At 35.3% G+C, this 24,431-nt stretch overlaps 1 protein-coding gene across 3 annotated transcripts in view; it reads right to left on the reverse strand.

Moving 5' to 3' along the window:
- The window catches only part of FBXL4 (F-box and leucine rich repeat protein 4), a 78,551-nt gene that overhangs the window by 17,692 nt on the left and 36,428 nt on the right, over window positions 1-24,431 (reverse strand). For all 3 annotated transcript variants that reach the window (XM_025444455.3, XM_025444454.3, XM_035697605.2), the window contains one exon: window positions 19,894-20,107. In XM_025444455.3, the coding sequence (XP_025300240.1) occupies window positions 19,894-20,107 (214 nt within the window). The remainder of the gene's footprint in view (window positions 1-19,893; window positions 20,108-24,431) is intronic.

The raw sequence follows: 24,431 nt of genomic DNA on the forward strand, positions 1-24,431 counted from the left end.
CGGTCAGGGAAAGGATGAAGAATGTGTCAGTGACAATACAAAACAGGAGTTCAAACCCAGATGAGATTCTCACTGACAAAATAATGAGCTATTTCATATAAAATACAGATAAAGTAAATAAGGCAAAAATAAAATAATAGTTCAAACAGTCCCAGAACAAAACCAAATTCAAGGCTAATTGTTTCACTGTTGGGTATTTCTTTAAATTTAGCCAAAAAAAAAAAAAAAAAAGAAAGCTTAAAAAAAAAAGCTTATTTGATTTTATGATTTTATGCTTGAGTTTCAATACCACTTATCACATTTATAAGCATGTAGCTAATAACCATGTAGCTCTCAGAATGCTGAGATCTATGAAGATAAGTTAATTTTCAGGTTCCCTATAATATTTAGCTATTTTAACTTACTAATAGATGGTAAAATGACATTAGGTTTGTTTTATTAAAATACCAGATCTGTATGACAAGGTTGTTTGTTAAGATTTTCTCATAAGCAAGATCTAGAACATACTAGAGAATTTTTAGAGAATTCCATATATTCTCGTGGATGAGGACTCACAAAAAATATATATACACACATCTCATTCAAGGAACCTGTTGGGAATTTATTTTTAAACTATTTTAATGGCAAATCTCAAGACAAGAATAGAATCCAATATAATGAATACCCATTTAGCTGTAACTCAGATTTATCAAACCTTAACATTTTACTTTGTTTGCTTACCCTTCTCTATTGGTGAATCCCTACAACCATTCACATACTTCCTTGGAGGCAACCTTTATCATGACTTGGTGTTTAAAAATATGCTTGAAAATTATATAATTTTATTACACATTATGGATCCATAAATAGCATATATTGTTCTACATGGTTTCTATACAAAGGGTACTATATAAATGCACATATACTTTTGCATCTTCCTCACAAGTATTTGAGGTCTATGTCGCTACTCACAGCTTTTGTTCACTGACTTTTTAGCGGTTGTATACTATCCCATTATGCCAATATATTACACAACATATATGCTCATTTGATGAAGTTTATGTTTCATCATAACAAAGAATGTTAAAATAACCGTTTTTATAAGTGCTTTCTTGTGCTTTTTATAGAAGAATATTTCTCTACAGCACATACCAAAGGAAGAATTTCTAGGTTTACAGTATGCTTTGACTTTATTAGATTTTGCAAAACAGCTTTCCTGAGTGCCTGCATCAATTTACTCTCCCATCAGCAAAGCAAGAGTGCTGGGTCTCCACATCTTTGCCAACATAGTCTTTTCATCCTTTTTAACGTGTGCGACCTGATGAGCATGGAATGGTATGATATGCATTAGTATGATTACTAGCAAGGCTGAAGATCTTTTTGTATGTTTATGGGCAACTCCTATTTCCTGCTCCATAAATTGCTTAATCATATCCTTTGCTGATTTTTTCCATTAGGCTGTTTCTTCCTTCTTGACTTGTAGGAATTTTTTTCTACACTGGATATGAATCTTTGTCCGCTCTATCCATTACAAGTATCTTCTCTAAATGTGAGACTTGGCTTTTGTTTTGTTTACAGAAGCTTCTGAGACATGAAATTTTAAGTTTTAATATAGTCATGTCAATCTTTTTCCTTTCTGTTTGTATTCTGTTGTCTTTTCTAAAAAGTTCCTCGTTATCCAAGGAAGAATATTCTTCTTTTTAAATGACAGCACTGAAGTTTTTCTTTTTCTTACACTTAGGTTTTAACCCAACTGTAATGGATGTTTATACATGGCAGGATATCAAATTTCACTTTTTTCTTTAAAAATAACCACTTTTCCTGGTTCAATTTGTTGAAGATTCTACTTCTACCTTATCCACCCATTTGTGGTGTCTTTTGTCATATTTTCACATCTCCATATGTGAATGAGTCTATTTCTGGGTCATTCTGTTCCTCTTGTCCACTTGCCTCTCTCTGCACCAACACTTACATCTTAATTATTATACTTCGTAATAAGTCTATAAATGTGGTAAGGTTTTTCATTTTTCAAAACTCTTAATTGTTCCTGGTCCTTTGCTCGTTTGTATGAATTTTAGAATCATCTTAAAGATTTCAGCCTAACTTTTAAAATACAGAAAAGATTAGTTTACTTTCTTCCCCCATGGTCATTATAGCTGATCCTTGAACAATATGAGAGTTAGGGGTGCTGACCTCTGCACAGTCAAAAACCCATAAGTATAATTTTTGACACCCTCAAGGCTTAACTACTACTAGCCTATGATTAACTGGAAGCCTTACCAATAACAGTCAGTTAAACACATATTTGGTATGTTGTATGTATTATATGCTGTATTTTTACAATAAGGCAAGCTAGATATAGGAAAATGTTATGAAGAAAATCATAAGGAAGAGAAAAATGCATGCAGACTACTGAACTATATGTACTGAAAAACATCCACATATAAGTCAACCCAAGTTCTTCAAGGGTCAACTGTATTTGATTTATTGGCATTTTAATAATTTCTGTGTCACAACTGATTATATATGAAAACTTCTCACTGAATTTCTCTTGTTAGAGAATATTTTTAATAGTTCTTTTAGTGTCTGCGAGTGGTAAAATCTTAACACACATTTACAGTCATTATTAACATGTTAGGTACTGCTATAATTATATATATTAATCTTTGCGACAACCCTATTATGTTTAGTCCTCACAGCAACCCTACACACTCATTTACTCATTTAACAAATATTTATTGAATGTCTATTCTGTATTAGGGACTGTATAGACACTTGAGATATATCAGTAAACACAGCAGATAATAACCCATAAGGTACATATCATTATTCCCATCTATTTATATCTTTCTTAAAAGATTTTATTTATTTATTTTAGACAGAGTGAGAGAGCACAAGCAGGGGAAGCAGCAGAGGGAGAGGGAGAAGAAGGCTCCCCACTGAGCAGGGAGCCCGAAGTGGGCCTTGATCCCAGGACCTTGGGATTATGACCTGAGCTGAAGGCAGACACTTAACAGACTGAGCCACCCAGGTGGCTCCTATTTATTTGAGAGAAACAGAAACAGAGAGAAAGCAAGCATGAGCAGGGGGAGGGGCAGAGAAAAAGGGACACGCAGACTCCCTGCTGAGCATGGAGCGCAGTGAGGGGCTCGATCCCAGCACCCTGAGATCATGACCTGAGCCAAAGTCAGATGCTTAACTGACTGAGCCACCCAGGTGCTCCTTTAAGTCACAGAAAGTTAAATACCTTATTTTGTCTTTATATTTTCCCTCAATCTTAAATGGAAATTTATTCAGACTTAAAATTCTAGGATGATACTCACTTTCTTTCATTACTTTAAAAGTATTACTCCATTACCTATTAGCCTCTATTATTTTGATAAGAAGTCTATCATTAGCCTTGTCTTCCCCTGTAGGTAATATTTCTTTTCTCTCTAGAAGCTCTTATCCCTTTATCTCATATTCTGCAGTTTCATCACAATGTATCTAAAGATCTATTTTCACTTATTGTTTGGTATCCTGAGCAAACATTGTTGATTCAAAGACATCTTTCATCAAGAAAGATGAAGATTCTTAACAATTTTCTCTTAAAATGTTGCTTCTCTATCATTTGTTCCTTTTTTTTCCCTTCTGGAACTCCTAATAATGAACACTGGAGTCTCCCAAGACCAGTGCCTACAGTAGTTTAAAAAATAGGTCCACAAAAAAAAAAAATAAATAAAAATAAAAAATATGTCCACAAATTATTCTATACTTCTTCCTTCCTTAGTTCTTCTCCCTTCAAGTGGGGGCTGGACTTAGTGATTTACTTCCAACAAAAGAACATAGTAGGAATGATGGTATGTTAGGTTACTGTGGTGATTAACTTATAGGAAACTGGACTGAGCCACAGGGTGCCCAGATATTTGCTCAAATATTATTCTGGGTGTTTCTGAGAGGGTGGTTTCAGATGAGATTAATATTCAAATCAGTAGATTGAAAGCAGGTAATTCCCTAATGTGGATGGGCCTTATCCAAGCATCAAAGATCTGAATAAAACAAAAGGCTGACCGTCCTCCAAGTTAAGGGAATTCTTCCTGCCTGATGGCCTTCAACCTGGCACATCAGCTTATTCCTGACTTCAGACTGACAATGAAATATCAACTCTTCCTGGGTCTCAAGTCTGCCAGCCTTCAGACTGGAAACATTGGCTCTCCTGGTTTTCAGGTCATTAGACTTGGACTGAACTACACCATTGGCTCCTCTGGGTCTCCGGCTTGCTTACTCACCCTGTGGGCCTCTGACTTGCCAGCCTTCATAATTATGTGAGCCAGTTCCTTAGAATAAAGCTACACACACATACACACACACACACCTCTTATTACTGTGTCTTTGGAGAACCCTCATACTGTTATAACAGGTCTATGGCTCCTCTTGGTTCCAGCCTCCCCCAATGCTCACTCAGGAGAAGCCAGCTGCCATGTCATAAGGACACACAGAAAGCCTATCGAGAAGCCCATACTATAGAGAACAACAGAGGCCTCTGACCAATGGCTAAGGAAGAAGTCTGCTAATGGCCATGCACATAAGCTTGGAAGCTAGTCCTTTAGCTGCAGTCAAGCTCTGAGATGACTGCAACCTTGTTAGAGACCCTGGGCCAAGACTCTTCAGCCAAACAGCTCCCAGTCCCTGACCCACAGAAGCTGTGTGACATCATGAATGTCAATTGTTTTAAGCCACTCAGTTTGGGGGTAATCTATATACAACAATAAATAAATAATATAGTGACTGGCATAGAGTAGACACAATATATATTTATTAAATCAATGAAAAGGATTATGATGATGATTAACTGTGTGTGTGTGTGTGTGTGTGTGTATTATACAAACAATGGAGAGTGGTGCCTGACATTCAGAGCTTTTGAATGCACTTAAGTTTAAGTGCATTCCTCAAACCTCCTTCTAATTTAGCAATTCTATCTCTCTGTTCAATGTAGAACTTAATCAATTTTTATTACAATGACTATTGTTTATTTCCTACATTTCTAACTAGTTCTTTTCTTTTTAAAGATTTTATATATTTACTCATGAGAGACAAAGAAAGGCAGAGACATAGGCTCTGCGAGAAGCCTGGTGCAGGACCCGATCCCAGGACCCTGGGAATCTTGACCTGAGCCAAAGGCAAACGCTCAACCACTGAGCCACCCAGGTGCCCCTAACTAGTTCTTTTCCACAACTATTTGTTCTTGCTATTTCAGTCTATGTTCTATAATTTATTAGTCCTTTTTTAAAAAAATATTTTATTTATTTATTTGTGAGATACACAGAGAGAGGCAGAGACATAGGCAGAGGGAGAAGCGGGCTCCCCATAGCAGGACTTGATCCCGGGACCACTGAGCCAAAGGCAGACGCTCAACCACTGAGCCACCCAGGCATCTCTCTTGTTCCATTTTAAAAGACGCTTTCATTTACTTCTTTGAACTCCTATTCCCTGACTTCACTCTTTTTATTCTTCCTTGTCTAATAGTCTTGCAGATTGCCCCCACCCAGAACTAGCACTTCTACTGAAAGTGCAGTGGTCCTGCTCTGCAGTGGTACTAGGGATAGTGCAGAACCAGGAGAGGCTTGGCTCAGTTCTGACCACAAGGTCCAACTCATGCCAGGGTACTATATACTTTTTGGTATATGTGCCCAGGCCCAAATCCCTCCCTTCTCTAAGATTTCCATCCAATCCCTGGGGTGGCCTGGACAGCCATCTAACACACTCACCTAGCTCCAACTACCCCCATGTTGGGACAAGAAGATTCTCTTGAGAAGTTTGAGGTACATTCCTATTAAATAAGTTCTTCTAATTAAAATTAAGAGTAAGACAAAAAAAAAATGTGTTGCCAAGAACAGCATATCAACCTGTCTGGACTCCTCTCTAAGGAGAGGAGCCTATCTATTGCTTACCGTTTAGCTTAAAGATTGTGACTTTGAGGCACAGGCAACATACTTTTGAATTAAAATTCTCATAATTATATATTTAGAAAATATTTTGTGTAAGGGTAGATGCATTCTGGATGAATTTCAAGCCACAGAAGAGGAATTCATGGCATACCATACATATTTATGCAAATATTTTACAATAACTTACAGTATGCACAAATTGGGGATTAAAAATTCATTTAATAGTAGAGAGAACTATTATTTTCATACCCGCCTTAAAGAAGGAACACAGAATAAAAAAAGATTCATGTCAAATGATATTACACAACTTTGCTAAATAAGAGATGGGAATTGAAGTGCTGAGACTCCCATACAAGGGGATGGAAGTGATGGCTATGGGAAACAAGGATGACCTTGGGAGAGATGCTGTGAAGAATGCAACCAGGAATCAAAAACAGATAAACAAAAGGACAAACAGGTAGCACTGAGGTGAACAAGTACAAGTTTACAGTTTCATGACTTTCTCCAGAAGAGCTCATGAGAAGCCAGAAACTGTGGGAGTACCCAGGTTTAGAGAATACAACAATAGTGTGCAATTTCTCTAGGTCCAATTAACTAATTTCCTCCCTGAGTATCTTTAGGACATTCTTTCTCTATGCAATTCAGAATCAAAGGACTGCTAGAGATGCTGAAACGAAGAGGAGAAACTAGAAGAAACTAAAGAAAAATGAACTCTTTGTTTCCAGATATAAAAGGGCCCGCTTTGGGGAAGACCACAGATTCAATGATTTAGAGCAGGAGTTGACGAACTATTGCCAGCAAGCCAAATCCAGCCTACAGCCTGCTTTTGTAAATAAAATTTTATTGGAACAAAGGCACACCCAATCATTTATGTATTGTCTATGGCTGTTTTTTACACTACAACAGCAGGGTTGAGTAGTTGTAACAGAGACCATATAGCCTGCAAGGCCTAACGTATTTACTACCTGGGCCTTCATGAAAAAAGTTTGTCCGCCACTACTTAAGAGAACGATTCTACCGTAATGAGTGCTTTCAGCATTTCTACAGGTCTAGAACACATAAATGGATGGATTAAAGCTACATTATCAAATGTGCTATAGAAAAGGAATTCAGAAATAAAAAGTGAAAAATTGTATGAATCCCTTATTTAAGACTTAAGATATCTATTAGATCCCCAAGTCCACAAATTCTGATTAGTTCTGTAAAATTCAATAGAAGCACAAGAGTAGCTCTATAAAATTAAAATACAATTTAAATAGCTTTCAGCTTTAATAATGCAAAACAGCTGATTCATTTTCAATTGAGTTTGTAATTTTCAAACAAAGGCCCAACCTTATTTAAATCACCATGGAAAGGAATTCACTAAGGAGTGACTGGATCCATGTTAATTTCTCCTATAGAATTATCAAAACAGGAGTGCCTGGGTGGCTCAGTGGTTAAGCGTCTGCCTTTGGGTCACATCATGATCCCGGGTCCCGGGATTGAGTCCTGCATAGGCTTCCTGCATGGAGCCTGCTTCTCCCTTTGCCTATGTCTCTGCCTCTCTCTCTCTCTCTCTCTCTCATGAATAAATAAATAAAATCTTAAAACAGCAACAACAACAAAAAAGAATTATCAAAACATACTGTAGGTGAAGGCTGGCATTTAGTAGTAGAATATATGCTCCTAAAGAAAGAATTCTTTTGCATTCCACCTAAAATCTAACTACAAACCAGCTTCAAAATCCAATGGATAACTATATGGCATAGAGAATTATTATTAATGCCTCTCCTCATTATAAGGAAATTTATTAAGAGGTAAAAGAAGGAAATTCAAATTTTCATTCACAGTTTTTAAAGAAATGCAACCTATAAACTACATAACCTTCCATTCTCCAGACTTCTAAAGTCCTAACCAACAATACTTAATAAGATGATAACTAAAGTTTATTACACTCACATGTAAGTTTTAGACAGTCCAGATTTATGGCTTAGTAGAGTCATATTTATGCATGGCATGTACATTTTATAATACAGTGAGACACTGTTTAATCAATGTGTGCAGGACTGTGTTCACCATTTTATATTAATACAGGTTTATAGTTGTTATAACTAGTTTATGACCTTTGTTGCTCAGTTAAAATTAATTGTTGCTTATCTATAATAAAGAATGCAACCCTTAATTATAATATTCTTAATATAGGAAAGTAGGATTCCAAATCAGTATTCTCTACTCTAAAAAATGATTCCTAGAAACCATTCTAAAGGATCGTTAAAAGTTTATATATTAGGGATCCCTGGGTGGCGCAGCGGTTTGGTGCCTGCCTTTGGCCCAGGGCACGATCCTGGAGATCCGGGATCGAATCCCACATTGGGCTCCCGGTGCATGGAGCCTGCTTCTCCCTCTGCCTGTGTCTCTGTGCCTCTCTCTCTCTGTGACTATCATAAATAAATAAAAATAAAATAAAGATTAAAAAAAAAAAAAAAGTTTATATATTATAGAAATATATTAGCTAAATAGAGACTTGTGACATCACCTGATCACAAACAAATGCACTTTCACTGATCATTATATTTCAAAAACATCAAAATAATATCTACAAGTAATGAAATGAGATTTTATAAAAGTATATTCACTATGAAAATTCATAAATTTGCATAACAGATTCCACCAAAGAAATCCAAAAAACACAATCAATTAGCATAATTTAAAATAAACATATGTATGGGGGCACCTGATGAGTTTAGTTGGTAGAGCATGTTGACTCTTGATCTTCAGGTAATAAGTTTGAGCCCCACATTGGGCATGGAGATTACTTAAAAAAAAAAAAAAAGAAAAGAAAAAAACCATATATATGTATGAATCTTTCTCTAATTTTTTTTGCCCCAATGTTCTAATCTCAATAAATCTGAGGAAGGGAAATAGAATAAAAATTGAAGTATTTTGAGAACTGATTAAAGTACTTGAAACTATATATAGAGACAATCATTATTCTAGAATATTTAAATTCAATTACAGAGATTTGCTATGAACCTTCTACAACAAATTGTTCTCTTTTATACAGTTTAAATATACAGTGTGATATGGGTTATATAATGACACATAATCACAACTGAATATCAGAATATGGTTCAAATAATTTATTAAATTCCCAAAGGTCAAATGTATGATAGAACAAAATCTTGGACTAAATCACAGACATTGGCCACCCTGAAGCCTCATTTCAAAACCTATTTTTGCCCCTGTTGTTGTGGATCTCTTTTGTAATCATACAGTTGAACACAGCTTTGCTCCCAGAATACTACACTGACAAATTTCCATATCAGCCCATAATAGATGATGGCAGAGATCTGCAGTTACAAAGTCATGGCAGTTTCCATACCAGCTGAACTTGATAGTGACCTTACTGACTATATGTAAATATATATAGTTTCAATCAGAGGAGTAAGGGTTGGATTGTCAAAGAAGCATGTAAGAGGAGTCTGAGGCATATATTGGTTGACACTGTTCCATTGAAAAAGAGCACACTAGTCCAAAAACTTTATCTATCTTCTTTCCTGTTAGGATGAAAGTGTCAACCTGTTCTGTGCTGATGCCTTTAATCATTTAAGTCACATAACTAATTCTCAGTGTTCTCATTCTAAACCCACCAAATCAGTTTTATAAGTATAATTTGGTTTCCCTTATGATATGCCAACAGTGAGAGAATGTGCTAATCAGCTATCTCTAATGAATGATGTCCTTTCTGGGTAGATTTTTTTATATCTGATTTACTGGTAGATGATAATGAGTCTGATCCCCAGGAGATGACACTACCCCCACATCCCACCTCACTGCACTGACAAGTCAGACTTCTTGACCCTAAATGAACCCTGACCCTGAAAGAACCACAGCCTATTCTCTCGGGTCACATACAATCAACCCCACCAAAAGATTCACATTCCCACTGGCACTTCTATAAAGCCTATCAGGATAAAAAAAGTATAGATATATTCTTGTCTGGAGACATATATTAAAGACTTTAAAAGTTGTTTACTTTAATTTTTAACTCTTAATCCTGTGTAAGAAGAAATTATTAATATCCTTTTGTTTTATACATTATCCAGCCAAATTAATATGTCTGAAGTGGACTGCATTTAAGTGGCAGTTAGCCAATGACCACCTGCATTAGCTGATTTAGGTGACCAACATAGGTTTTTCCTATCTCGATTTCTCTTCTTGGACTGTTACCCACACCAGCTCTGTTACGTGAGTGGCCATCTCTTTCATTTAAGTTTGTTAGCTGCACTGACTCCCTTCAAGGCAAGGCCATCTCTACTTCTACTTACCAGTATAAAATAACATGTTCTTTAAATCAAATAAGAATGTGGTAAGGAGACCACCATTATCTCTGTGTCAGAAAGCAAATTCATGGCACTAAATCAAATCATACTGCTTTCAAAAGACAGTGTATGTATCCTTTGTGGGACAGCTGAGGCACAGGGTGGTATGCATTTTCATGTATGTATCTCTTCTTTGCCAAATAAACTGGCACAGATGACAGAAAATATGAGGAGAGTGCTGACATGCAACAGAAGTAAAGATCGGCTACTTTTGTTGTCTTCTAGTTGATGAAGATGAAGGCAGTGGGGTCCTTGAAACTGTCGTCCCTGCCTAGTAGGCCAAGTCAACAGCTGCCAAACCAGACTTGCGGATTACTGTCATATACTAGTCCCCCACAATACCTATAATCAGTTTTTTCACTTCTTCAGATTCTTTCAATTTATGCTCTATCATTCTTGAAGTGAGGCAATCAAAACTGGATGCAGGTGTTCCATTTATAACTCCAACTTTTAAAAAACACACTTGGTTTTCTTGTCTGCTGCTAAGCAACAGAATGACATTCTTACTGAGCTACTATCATGCCCCATCTTACACCCATTCCAGATTTTTTTTTTTTTTACAAACAAAGAAAAGGTAAACAGGCTCCAACTTCTAACACTAATCCAGATTGTTTTAGTAAATGCACAGGATTTCTCTTAAAGATATTTTTTATGCAATATGTTAAAAAGTTATTGTTATGCTATCCTCTATAAGCTGTATTAGTTTATTAGGGCTGCTGGAACAATGTACCATAGACTAGGTGTTTTAACAATAGAAATTTATTTTTGCACAATTCTGGAAGCTAGAAGTCTGAAATCAAGGTGTCAGCAGGGTTAGTTTCTTCTAAAGCCTCTCCTCTTGGCTTGAAACTGGTCGTATTCTTCCCGTCTTCACATGCTCTTCCTTCTGTGTATATCTGTGTCCTAATCTCCTCTTCTTATAAGGACACCAATCATAATGGATTAGGACCCATCCTGATGACCTCATTTAACTTTAATTAACTCTTGAAAGACCCTTCCTCCAAATACAGTCACATTATGAGGTGCTGGGGACAGGACTTCAACATATGAATTTGAGGGAGAGACAATTCAGCTCAGAACACAAGTATTTAAGAGTAGGTTGCAGATATATGCCCCTTTAGAAGTAAAGTATCTTCTACTTATTTTCAAATGGTTCAGGAAAAAAAAATTATGCATATGGTAGGAGAATCTACTTTTTATGCTACCTTTTTTAAAGTCTAAAATCACTTTGAAATAAAACATTTACTTTTAAGTATTTAAAAGTCTATTTAATGAGTTAAATTTTTACAGCCCTCCTCTTGTGAAAATACATCATCACATATGGCAGAAGTAGTACTTGTAATTAATGTTTATCATACATAATAAGAATCTTGTGAACAGAGAGGAAAAGGACCAGTGGGGCAAAACAAAGTCATTCCCATCATTATATATCCAAGTCTATTACAATTATCTCTTCATCATGAATAGCAGAAGAACCTAAGTTCAATAGAAGTTTCTTTTCTAAGTTTCCATCTTTTGCCTAAAATGTTGTCTATACAACCCTAGAAGATCCATCAAATTCATTAAAAAGAAAACTACCCTATTTGCCAATCCATTTCACTAGTTTCTCTGGTATCACATAGTAAAATAAGGCATAAGTCTTGGCTCAAGGGCCACTGCATCTAAAAAGGTTGCCCAACAAGGGTCATTCTCCAACGAAGCACAAACCGGTGACATTCTTAGTATGCATTTGGGCTTACTGCACACCAGTCTACTTTATCTCTCTTTATCATAATAGTATCTTGTTCTTTAGTAGGCGTACGTTTACTGCTCTGCATCCACTGAAGTTCAACAAATGTATAACACTAACTCAGCAAATAGCTTATTTAGTGATTTTTTTGGTTGAGTTATAAGAAGACATTTGTTATTTCTCTGATGAAACAATTTTTCATCTCAATCGCAAACACATCTAAAAAATGAAAAAGATCTCATGAAATAAATGAATAAAACAAGCTGAACTATATTTCACTATCTTTTAGAGCTAAAAATTCTGAACAAATACAGTTCAAATATTTTCTTACAAGTTTTTCAAGTTGCAGATCTACCTATCCATCTGCTTAATACATGTGCTTATCTAATAATGAAAAAAAAAAAAAGAACCGATAAGAGCTAGCTATTACTCATTCATTCAACACAAATGTACTGAATACCTACTAATACGTTCACTACAGTAAACACCAGACACCGTTCTATGTACTAGTCATGAAGAAGTATATAGTCAAACATGGTCCTTCTAATTATGGAGTTCGTAATTTAGGAATCAACATTCCTTGTACCAGAAATAAATCAAAAAGGTGAGAGAGAATTTAGCCTAAATTTCCCTTAGCACATGATGGGAAAGATACTCCTACTTTGGAAGATCTATAAGAATACTTCATGGAGGTGGAAATACTTGAGCAAATCTATTTGAGTAAATCTAAACTACCATTTTCACATTTACACAAGTTTATCTAATTTCTACACAAGGTGTGTAGTTTTTTTAAACATATAACCTTAATTTGTCTTCTCAATAGCCAATGTGATAGGGTAAACTTGTTTTTTTTATTTTTTAGTATTTTATTTTATTTTATTTTTTAAGATTTTATTTATTCATTCATGAGAGGTACAGAGAGAGAGAGGCAGACACAGAAACACAGGCAGAGGGAGAAGCAGACTCCATGCAGGAAGCCCGATGTGGGACTTGATCCAGGATCATGCCCTGGGCCGAGGCAGGTGCCAAACCACTGAGCCACCCAGGGATCCCCTTGTTTTTTAAAAAATATTTTATTTATTTGGGAAAAAGCGAGAGAGAGAGGATACAACCCCAGTTTCTGACAAGGTGACACACGAGGCTCACCGGTCAATGCAGCAGCCTTGATGGTGAAATGTGTCAGGTAGGGAGAAGCCCACTGCCCTGTGCTCATTGCCTATTTCACCAGGGGCTCAGGAAGGGGCCCCATCAGCACACCAGAATCTACCTACCAGCATGTAAGGCAATTCTGACCCTACTATACTTTCATCCTCCTGGGTCCTCAGTCTTATTGAGTAATCAGACCTATAACATGCCTGGTATGCCTAACCACTTAAGAACACACCACTAGATATCAACAACAACACATCATATTTTATATACCAGAATTATTTGTGGGATTATTTGTCCCAGTGCTACTGTCCACTATGGTATAATATTGAGAACTGGCCTATGTTTTCTTTTCTTTTCTTTTTTATGATAGTCACACACACACACACAGAGAGAGAGAGAGAGAGAGAGAGAGAGAGAGAGGCAGAGACACAGGCAGAGGGAGAAGCAGGCTCCACGCACCGGGGGCCCGACGTGGTATTCGATACCGGGTCTCCAGGATCGCGCCCTGGGCCAAAGGCAGGCGCCAAACCGCTGCGCCACCCAGGGATCCCATATAAACTGTTTTCTTAAAGCAGTTTATTATGTACTGATTCCACAAACTATTACTTAAATATTTCTAAATATAATTTAAATAACTTATTTATAAATGCAAAACTAAGACTTCAAAGTAAGTTTGTTCATAATAAAAATAAAAGACCAAAATTCCACTTCCCTGTAGTAGTTTCAACTAGAAAATATTTATAGAATATAAATTAATAGTTTATATCTTATACTGGATCATGACATTGTATATGTTAGTTCTAATGTTATACTTCCTTACCAATTGCAAACTAGAAAAGGAATAGGTAGTAGGATAAACTCTCTGCTTTAAATAGAGGCAGCCAGGATACCTGGGTGGTTCAGTGGTTGAGTGTCTGCCTTCGGCTCATGGTGTGATCCCGAAGTCCTGGGATCGAGTCCCAAATCAGGGTTCCTGTGGGAGCCTTCTTCTCCCTCTGTCTATGCCTCTGCCTCTCTCTCTGTGTCTCATGAATAAATAAATAAAATCTTAAAAAAATAGAGGCAGCCAAGTTATTAGAATAACTACCATTCTATGCTTTTATATATCTTATAATTTTATTTATTTTTTTAAAGATTTGTTTATTTATTTATTTATGATAGACATAGAGAGAGAGAGAGAGAGAAGCAGAGACACAGGAGGAGGGAGAAGCAGGCTCCATGCTGGGAGCCTGACGTGGGACTCGATCCCAGGACTCCAGGATCATGCCCTGGGCCAAAGGCAGGCGCTGAACCACTGAGCCACCCAGGGATCCCCTATCTTATAATTTTAACTTAACACTGAAACCACCGAATCTGGGTTCAAATCCCAACTCTAACTTATTGCCCTGTGCCACTGGGAAAGTTACTAATCTTTTGGGACCTTCATTTAATCATCTGTAAGATGAGAGTGACACCTACTTTCATTGGACTAGTGTAAAGAATTAAATTATATGGATGCCTGGGTGGCTCAGTTGGTTAAGTGTCTGTCTTTGGCTCAAGTCATGGTTCCAGAGTCCTGGGATTGAGCCATGCATTGGGCTTTCTGCTCAGCAGGATATCTGCTTCTCCCTCACTCCTCCTTCCTGTTCCTACTCTCTCTTTCTCTCATATAAATAAATGAATATTTAATAATTTTTATTAATTATAAATAAGCAAATATATATATAAATAAATAAAATCTTCCAAAAAAGGAATTAAATTACATGCAAAATGTCTAGGCCAGCAAATAATATACTAGGAAGCTTTCCGAAACTTTGGGACTAAAACCCAGGTCTCCAATATCCCCTAAATCTTTGTTTACTATGTACACAAACTGACTTAAGTCTTACAAAATGGCACAGATGTATGTTTATTAGTGTAAATTATATATAGGCACATAAAGTGTAACTCTACCAAATCATAAATCTGACCTCTCTGAAGTTAAATGCTATAACAGACTCAACATTTTATAATAATAATTTTTGCTTATTTTAGAGCTTTGTAGAATTTAGAAAAATGGGTAAAAGTGGCACTGGATAATTTGTATTCCTTGTTTAAAAAAAACTCTCTGAAGAAGTTCAAATTTGTATCTTCTTTTTCTTCTCGTATATTTCCTTAAAGCCAACAGAGGCATTTAAAATTAATTGCTGTTCCTTTTTTTCAAAATAGTTTATAACATCTAAATGTACTGCCAACAATTATGTAGAAGGCTTAGAGAGAATCCAAACCCCTTAACTGTGTCTTCTTATTCCCTGTTTGCTCTTCATCCACCAACTGAGAACAGGACAGGAAATATACATGCATTGAAGAAAAAAGTAGTGACATGATGCTTTGCTTAAGTGACAAGGGAGGTGTTGGCAGATTGATATGAATACCACTGTAGTAGCTCCTGCTTAAGAGCCCAGCGGATCGTGCTGCCTTCTCCCTTTATTCCTGTCAGCTACTGAGTACCCATGTCAGTGTCTGATATTGAGCCCAAGGATGAGAAGACAACAGAGGTGAACAGAGTATAGGTAGAGAGCACTGAATACAGACTTTCAGAAGTAGGAAAAGAGAACACTGCCTGGCTAAGTTTTTCCCAGTTTCGAATTTCTTATGTCACTAAAATGGCATTATTTTTTATGTTATTATAAGTCAACTGTAAATCATTAAAATTTAATTTTATGAATTTTTTACATATTCAGTGTCAGAAAAATTGTATAAATTTATAAATTATTTTTGTAATATTATAGCAAATGGACTAATAAAAATAGACTTTAATAGGTAGTAATGTAGGTTACAATACAAATTTTATTTAGTGGAGTCATATGATTTTACATCTATATTTAAGTAACTGAAGGAAGCTGGAGCTGATGCTATCTAGACTTAGATACATATATATAGATCTCCACTCTTGAGATAGGAAATCTTCTCAGTCTTTTATAAACCACACTTTAAAAATATATATATACTTATATGTGGAATTTAAGGACCAAAACAAAGGAACAAAGGGGAAAAAAAGACAAAGAAAAAAAACACTCTTAAATAAAAAGAACAGACTGGGGGTTGCCAGAGGGATAGTGAATGGGAAGATGGGTAAAAAGGAAAAGGGGGATTAAGAGTACACTTAACATGATGAGTACTAATGTATAGAATTGTTGGATCATTAAACTGTACACCTGAAACTAATAAAAAATAAAAGAAAATGATTTAAGGACTATATAGTTATATTCTATCAGTTTCTTAAGGTAAATTAAAGAAAGCTGGACCACTTAATGATTTCCTAAAACCTGGATCATGTTAATATACAACATTTCAAAAGTATCCCATGGGATATCTTTTTTAAATAAGGTACATAGCAAATTAATATAATTTCTTGGGTTTTCCCCCTATTTTTCTTCCTGAAGATTCATTTAATAATTAACTTTGCTATATTTCTTCTTAAAGTTAAATATAACAAAAAAAATTTTAATGTGGCATTATCTTGCTCAGAGGATCTCAGATTTATAATACATAGGCCAATAAAATAGTAAATATATCAGTAAAAATAAGGTATGGTATACTCTAAGAATGGATGGACCTACCCAAGAAAAGACAGCTGACAATTTTATACTCACAAATGGTAAGTCATTTCACAACAGACCAATGAAAACATAGGCTAACATTGTCTTTAAACTGGCATTCAGAGACAATAGTCCTTTCATTTTACAAAAAAATGAATCTAGGAATTTGAGAGACTATGTGACTCAACCTAGATCATTAAGTTTGTCATGGGGCCAGAACTAAAATCAGTCTTCTTTCTACCCGAGCAGGTCACCAGTTAAACTCTAGCTAAACATTTTGCCCCCAAATTGAAAATATTTTATTAAACAGAAGCTCTTATACTCATACTTTCAGGCTTCCATAGATTAGAAAAAAACATCACATCTGTAAAAAGGTATATAATCTGATCTACCACTAAAAAAGGCTATATACCCAGATGGTTTTATAGGTAAATTCTGCAACAGTTAATTTCCATCTATTCAAGTGATGCCAGATGAAAGAAAAATGGGAGTTTCCCAAATCATTGTTCTATGCTGTCATGATCCTAGCCTCAGACCTGATAAAAACAGCATGAAAAAGAAAACCACAGCTCTTAAGAAAGCAGATATAAAAATTATTTTTAAGTATAAATCCTTAAAGAATATTTACTATGAACCAGGCACTGTTGCAGACACTTCATGAATATTAAATCATTTAATCCTCACAAAAACTCTTTGTGATGCATACTATTCTTATCTCCATTTTATAGAAGGGAAAGCTGAAGCATAAGGGATCAAGAAACCTCCTCAAGGTAATAATTCATAAATGATAGAGCTGGAGTTCAAATTCATGCAATTTGGCTCCAAAATATTAGGAAATTAGCTTAGTGCTGTATTAAATTAAAAGCATGTAGGGATACAAGAGTCACTATTCAACATAAGTCATCATACTGATAAATAAAAGAAGAAAAAAGATGAATGCATTAATGGAGCCTTAAAAATAATACATATTTTTGATAAAATATTCTTAATCAAACAAGGATGATAAAAATTACTTATTAGAAAGCAGTATCAAACAACATATAAAATCAGTAAGCTGCATGAGGGACTGTGTCTTTAGTTCAATACTAAGGTTCCAGTGCCTAAAACAGTGCCTGACACACAATAGGTAGACAAATATTTGTTGTATAGATATTTTAAAAATGAAACATTAAAGAAATTCCTACTATATAAAAAATAAGACCGGTATACTTGCTATGACTCTATATTTAGTAAGTTCTATCTAACGAAGCAACACTTTAATCATTGAAAAACAAAAAAAAGTATTAATTTTGAGATTATGTAATTGTATTAGAAAATACAAAAGCATAAATAAAAAGTTATTAGAACAATTATGAGCATTCAGTAAGGTAAGCAGATACAAAATAAATACACAAAAAACAATAAACTCTAAACTAGCAATAACCAATCAAAATTAAATAGAAGAGGAAACTGTATCTGACACTATAAAATGCAAGAGAGAAATCTTTTAACCAGAAAGATATAAAACCTAAGTGAAGAAAACTATAACATGCTCTTGGATGTAAAACAAGGCATACATGAATGATGGAAGCCGTATTAAAGAGAAAAATGAAATCAAATGAATGTACTTTTAATAAAATCTTTGCTGAAAGATACAACTGGAAGAAGAATGTACAAGGATTAACAAACGTGTAAAAATAGAGATGAGACTTTCCCTACCACAGAGTAAAACATACCACAAAACTGCCCCATGATGAAACTATTTGTACCAACTACTATTTTTTGCAGCTAGTATTTATTGAGAGATTGCTATATTCTAGGCACCCTCTAAACATTTTACATGTGATTTAATTCTCACAATGCCCCGGCCCTGAGATCTGTATTTTTTTATACTATTTTAGAGAAAAGAAAACTGAAATACCACAGGTTAAATACATTGACTAAGATACCATTAGAGACAGTCAAGGGTTCGCTACAATGAGGAAGTATCTGGTATACAATTTTGGAAAAGTAATTTGGTTATTTTACTCATTCATTTCATTTATCAAATGACCAATCTTACCAAGTACCATCCTAGATGTTCGAAAAATGGCAATGAGAAAGACAGACAAGGCTCCTTCCTACCTTCCTGAAATTTATATCCCAGTGTAAGGAGACAGATATTAATAAGAAAACAAAATCACTTAAGAGTGATACAGTTGCTAAGAAGGAAATAAAACTGGATAATATGAAAGAAACCAGAAAGAGGGCTACCTTTTTATAAATGTCCAAAAAGTGATCTCTGAAAAAAAAAAACTTGAATTGAACACTGAGCTAAGAAAAGGGTAGCCACATAATAAGCTGGAAAAACATTCTAGGCAGGCAGAAAAGCCAAGAGCCATGAGCTGGGACCAGATTAGAATGTTCAAGTAATAAAAAGAAGGTCAACATGACTGAAGTAAAGGAAACGAGTATATGACAAGTGAGTCTTTACTACAGGGGCCCAGGCACACACTCTTTGATCCAGCAATACCATTTACAAGACTCTATTCTAGAGCAATAGCAGTAGGTGTATGCAAAACTCTGCAAAAAAGAATGTTATTGCTAGATAATTTATAAAAGGAAAAGAACTGGAAAACCCTGAGCGTTGTTCACTTGGGGAATGGTGGAACAGATTACGGTATAACCTATACTACACAGTTAATGAAAAGAGTCAAATGCTGTATGTAGTCACCTGGAAAGAAGTCCTAGAGATACTGGTGAAAAATGGAAGTAGATCAATATACATGAAAAGATTCCACTTTTCATTAATGAGACTCCTAAACTATGGTACTGAGAATTAATTTAACTCCTAAGTCTGGCCCTGGATAAATTCCACTGGGTTTCCTCTCTCCTGCACACTATCATTCTACCTCCTTCTCTAATTCATTCCTTGTCAGCATTTCAGCTCACCTAAGCTCACCGCTTAATTCTTTACCTGAAAACATGAACAACATTACAAAAATTTTAAGAACATAGAGAAGAACATTTTCCTGTAATTATAAAAACAACAGATTAGACTCTAAATAATTTTTAAATGACTAAATCAGCTCTATTAATTTTAGAATACTCAAGTGGCATCAAAATCTATTTAAGAATCAGAAAGCATATTATCATGAGCAATTACAGGCAACTAAATATTCAGTTGGCTATCACACTAGCAAAGATGTGAATGGTGATATTCATACCTCTACTTTTGTTCTGTAGAGAACAAGTCGTTTAAGACCGCATAATTTGGCAATGTGGTTGAAAGCTTGAGGTGGTAGTTTATCACAGGATGAGAGATTTAAGTCCTGTAAATTTGGACACATCTCAGAAATAATCTCCAAGCAAGTTTCATTAAGAAAGTGGCTGCAGGATAATTCAAGGCGCACTAATTCAGATCCACAAACCTTCAGAAACCTGTAAAAATAATGTTACGTGTGAATTTTGCATAGTAAAAGATATTTTTGCAAGTACATTGAATTACCTCAACTCTTAGTAGACACCTTCAGAAGAATGCATTTTTATTAGAGAAAATGTTAAACTTGTTTCACTTAAATTCTCATTTACTACCTATCAAAATAGGTATGATTAGGCTAAAATAAATCACTTTGATACGATAAGATGTATTTCCATCATATAAAAAGTGAGCTACTGCTAAGTAAAAAATTAAGAAAGCAGAGAATGTATATCTTCTATCTAAAATTCACATCTGAGTTGGTAAGGTCAAAAACCAAAAACATAACAAACCTCTTAGAAGATATTTTCCCCTAAACAATATCCACCCAGTTCTGGATAATTTATTTTGAATGCGACACAGAAGGTGAAAGCTTTAATTAAATGACCTTAAAATAAATCAGACTAGCCTCCTCTCAACTAAAGAAATATCTGAACTGGTTTAACTGTACTACTGTAATGTTCCTTGTAACTGTTACTATTTACTAGACTGATGTTGAAATTAATACAAGATATTCAATTGCAGAAATACACAGAAAATAATTCACAGAAAAATTCAACATGGCAGACATAAAACTCTATATCAGAATAGTAATAACAATATTTATCTTAGTTGCAGTACAGATGAGGGCAACAGTCCTGTCCATAATCATCATCTGAAAATAATATAAAACTAAATGTGAGTCTAGGAATATTTGAATCCATGAAACTTGATCAGTTAAGCATATTAAACACTTAAGTGCACCAATCATCCCTGTCTAGGACTCTTGACATTTTCTTGCCTATCACAGGGCCACATCAGTAACATGCCATTAGTTTATTTATGCCACATCTTTTTTTTCCTGAATGGATTAATTAGCTTTCAAGTATACATATAAAGTAAAATTGACTAAATCAATCACTTATGAAAATAAAGGAAGTAACATTGGACTTCTAAGTCAAAAGATTAATACTTTGCCCTGTTCCACTCCCTGGCATATGCCCTTGGAAAAGGCATTTAGCCAAGTCTCAGCACTTTCTCTGCTGTAAAACGCAGACTAGAATTACATAATAGCACTCACCACGCTGCCTCATGGTTTTGAACATCAAACAATATGTGAAGCTATTGGTAAAGGTCAAAGCACCCCACAAACATAAAAGTTGAATCCTGGACAACTCACATTATACAATTAAAAATTCAATTGCTACAAATTTATTTTAAATGTTGAAAATAACTATTACTCACATATCTTATTTATACCTGAACAACCATTTATCCTTAATCCACTGCAATATGTGTTTTGTTCTCCCTAAAATTTGCCCTTTCCTTTTAAATGCCAAATTCAATGCCCTTTCTTTTCAGTGCTTGAATTACCTGACTTATTGTGGCATTTCACACAACTGCCTACCCCTTCCTTAAAATTCCCCAACACTCCTCAAGCTACTCCTTCTCCCGGATTTCTGCCCACCTGTTTCACTACTGTTACCTTTGCTAAGTTGAATTAGCTAAATTGCAGTTTGCATCAAGCATGTTCATTCATTCATTTAACAAATACTTACTGAGGTCCTATTTTGACCCAGATATTACTCTAATGGGAGTTAGTGGACAAAACAAAGTCCCTGGTCTCATAGAACTTACTTATATTTTGGTAGGAGAGGCAGGCTATAAATAAGTAAACGAGTAAAACAAATACTGTATTAGAAAGTAAAAAGTGTCGAGGAGGAAATAAAAGCAGGGCAAGGCAATAGGAAGTATCAATGGTATCACTGAGAAGAGGAACAAGACCCAAAGCAAGTATGGGAAGTAAATAAAGCAAAGTATGGGAAAGAACATTCCAGACTGAGGGAAGGGTAAATGCAGCAGCTTTGGTGCAGGATACTCTGGAGGCAGGACACCATATAGAGCGAGGAAATATAAAGAGATTAATGCAGGAGGTACAAAGTAAGGGAGAGATGAGGAGCAGGTCAGAGGAGGAAGAGGCAGTTCATTCAGTATATGTCCCATAAGCACTTTGGCTTTGGGCATTCTCAATCATTAGAGGGTCTTGAGCAGACGAGTAACGCAACCTCCTTGTGTTTTAGCAGGGTCACTCCGGTTTCTGTGTAGAGAACAGACAGAAGGGGAAGTGGAGTATAAACAGGGGGACAGTCGGGACACCACTACAACATTCAGGAAAGAGAAGAGGGTGCACTGGATCCAGGTGGTAGTACTGAATGTGGTGCACAATATTTGGATTCTGGATCCATTTCAAAGGTAGGCAATGTATACTAAATGATGACATATCTTCTCTACACTGAACTGAATTCAGACTCCTCTATTCCTCAACCACTACTTTTTTTTTTCCCTCTTAACTACAGTTTCCTTCCCCACTAATTTGTTTATACTGAGTTTATAAGCTGCCTCAAATCCTTTGGCAACTGAAACAGATTTTTGGTGAACCTAACACAGCACAAGGTCAGGAATGGAAAAAACATTTGATGAGAGTTTACTGAATGTACCTTTCAATTATGAAAATTCACTTGACAAATTTAACTTTCCTCTACTCCAGAAGAGACTAAGTTCTATGGACTCAGGGTATTTTTTCCTTACTACAGTTAAACTACTCTCAAGAAATACGACAAAATTAACAATTTTACCTAACTTTGAGTATAAACATTATAGGTACTTCTTCATATTTTTGTAAGCTACAACCTAGAAATGGATGTAGAGTTTCAGAGAACTAAAGACTATTCTATTTTTATCTGATACTTCTACAAGTATTTGCAGATTACAAAAATTAAGTGAGTATATTAACTCAAAATCTTCAGGCACCTTATCTCTTGAAGGTCTTCACTATTTGGCTAAGCAGTTTATTCTATAATTATTTCTCATGCTGGACTTGGAATACTTTAACACCTCTTTTCTCATTACTCTCATTATTGAACTTTTTTCCTCTAAAGAATGTACAGAGTGATGTCAAGCCAATCAGCAGAAAGCAACTCGTTAACAGACTAGAAAACTTCCCTAACTGGGACGCCTGGGTGGCTCAGTGGTTGGGCGTCTGCCTTCAGCCCAGGGCATGATCCTGGAGTCCTGGGATGGAGTCCCACATCAGCCTCCCTGCATGGAGCCTGCTTCTCTCTCTGCCTGTGTCTCTGCCTCTCTGTGTATCTCTCATGAATAAATAATAAAATCTTAAAAAAAAAGAAAACTCCCCAAATTGTTTTAATAAATGACAAAATTTGAAAGCACAATAAAGATAATGATCATGCTTATACTACCTCTCTGACTTTCCCTCTCTTTTTCAATATTGCATATTTTTACTCTGAGCAGATTATTTGGTCAATATCCTCATACTGCATCTTCCTAAACTTACAGGATCTACACTATCTACTTTTTCATGATCTACAGTTCAAGAAGGCAGAAGTAACAGCAGACTCAATTAGCTTAACACAACTCTTGTTTCTTAATGCTCCTCTTGTAAGTCTTATTTAATGCATAATTACATGCATGTTTTTGTCTTGGTCATCCATTTATTCATCTCAATTGTGATACTAGTCACTTGAAAGGAGAACTACAGCTTCATTTCCTACAGCCTATTCTTTCCATGGTATGAATGCTCACAATGTATTTCTTGATATTGAGGGTATTATGAGAAGATCTAACTTCAAATGAATAATCCCAAACTAGGTCTCTTGCTATGGGAAAGAAATAAATGGCTTATCTTTATGTGGTGAATTAATTTGTCCAGAGTAATGTAGGTACATAAGAAGTAATTTACTAAATGGTAAACTTGCACAATGAAATAATAAAATCATATGAATAAATTATTTAATCTGAGTTTACTCATCAAAATAAAAGACACCAATCCTCTCAACTTGTGTGATGTGTAAAGGTAGGGGGGAAAATAAAAGGTAAGGGGAGAATTAGACATAAACATCTATGGCTTCTGATTGCTAATGGTACATTTTGTCAGCTGACTGTGAGTTTTATAAAACAGCATATTTAAGATCAATCTTTAATCTCATAAAATTTGGAATTTTATTTAATACATCTGATTCAAAATAAAGCCATTAAAAACAAAACTCTTTGTTGGCAGGGGAAAGAAAGTCTTAAAATTATCTCAAGTCTCTGGGAACTGATATTCTAAAAGAGACAACTGTATAAAGCATGGGTAGGCAATTGAATAAACAAATAAGCAATAAGCTCTTTATCCTATAAAATTTTAGCTCTGTGTCAAAACATCTAATAAAGTTCCTGAATCTAAAAAGCATCCAAGAATGTTTTATGAAGGAAACAATTAGAGGAGTCAAGGGTAAGAATATCTAC

Source organism: Canis lupus, chromosome 12 (genome assembly GCF_003254725.2).
Source record: "Canis lupus dingo isolate Sandy chromosome 12, ASM325472v2, whole genome shotgun sequence".
Lineage (NCBI taxonomy): Eukaryota > Metazoa > Chordata > Mammalia > Carnivora > Canidae > Canis > Canis lupus.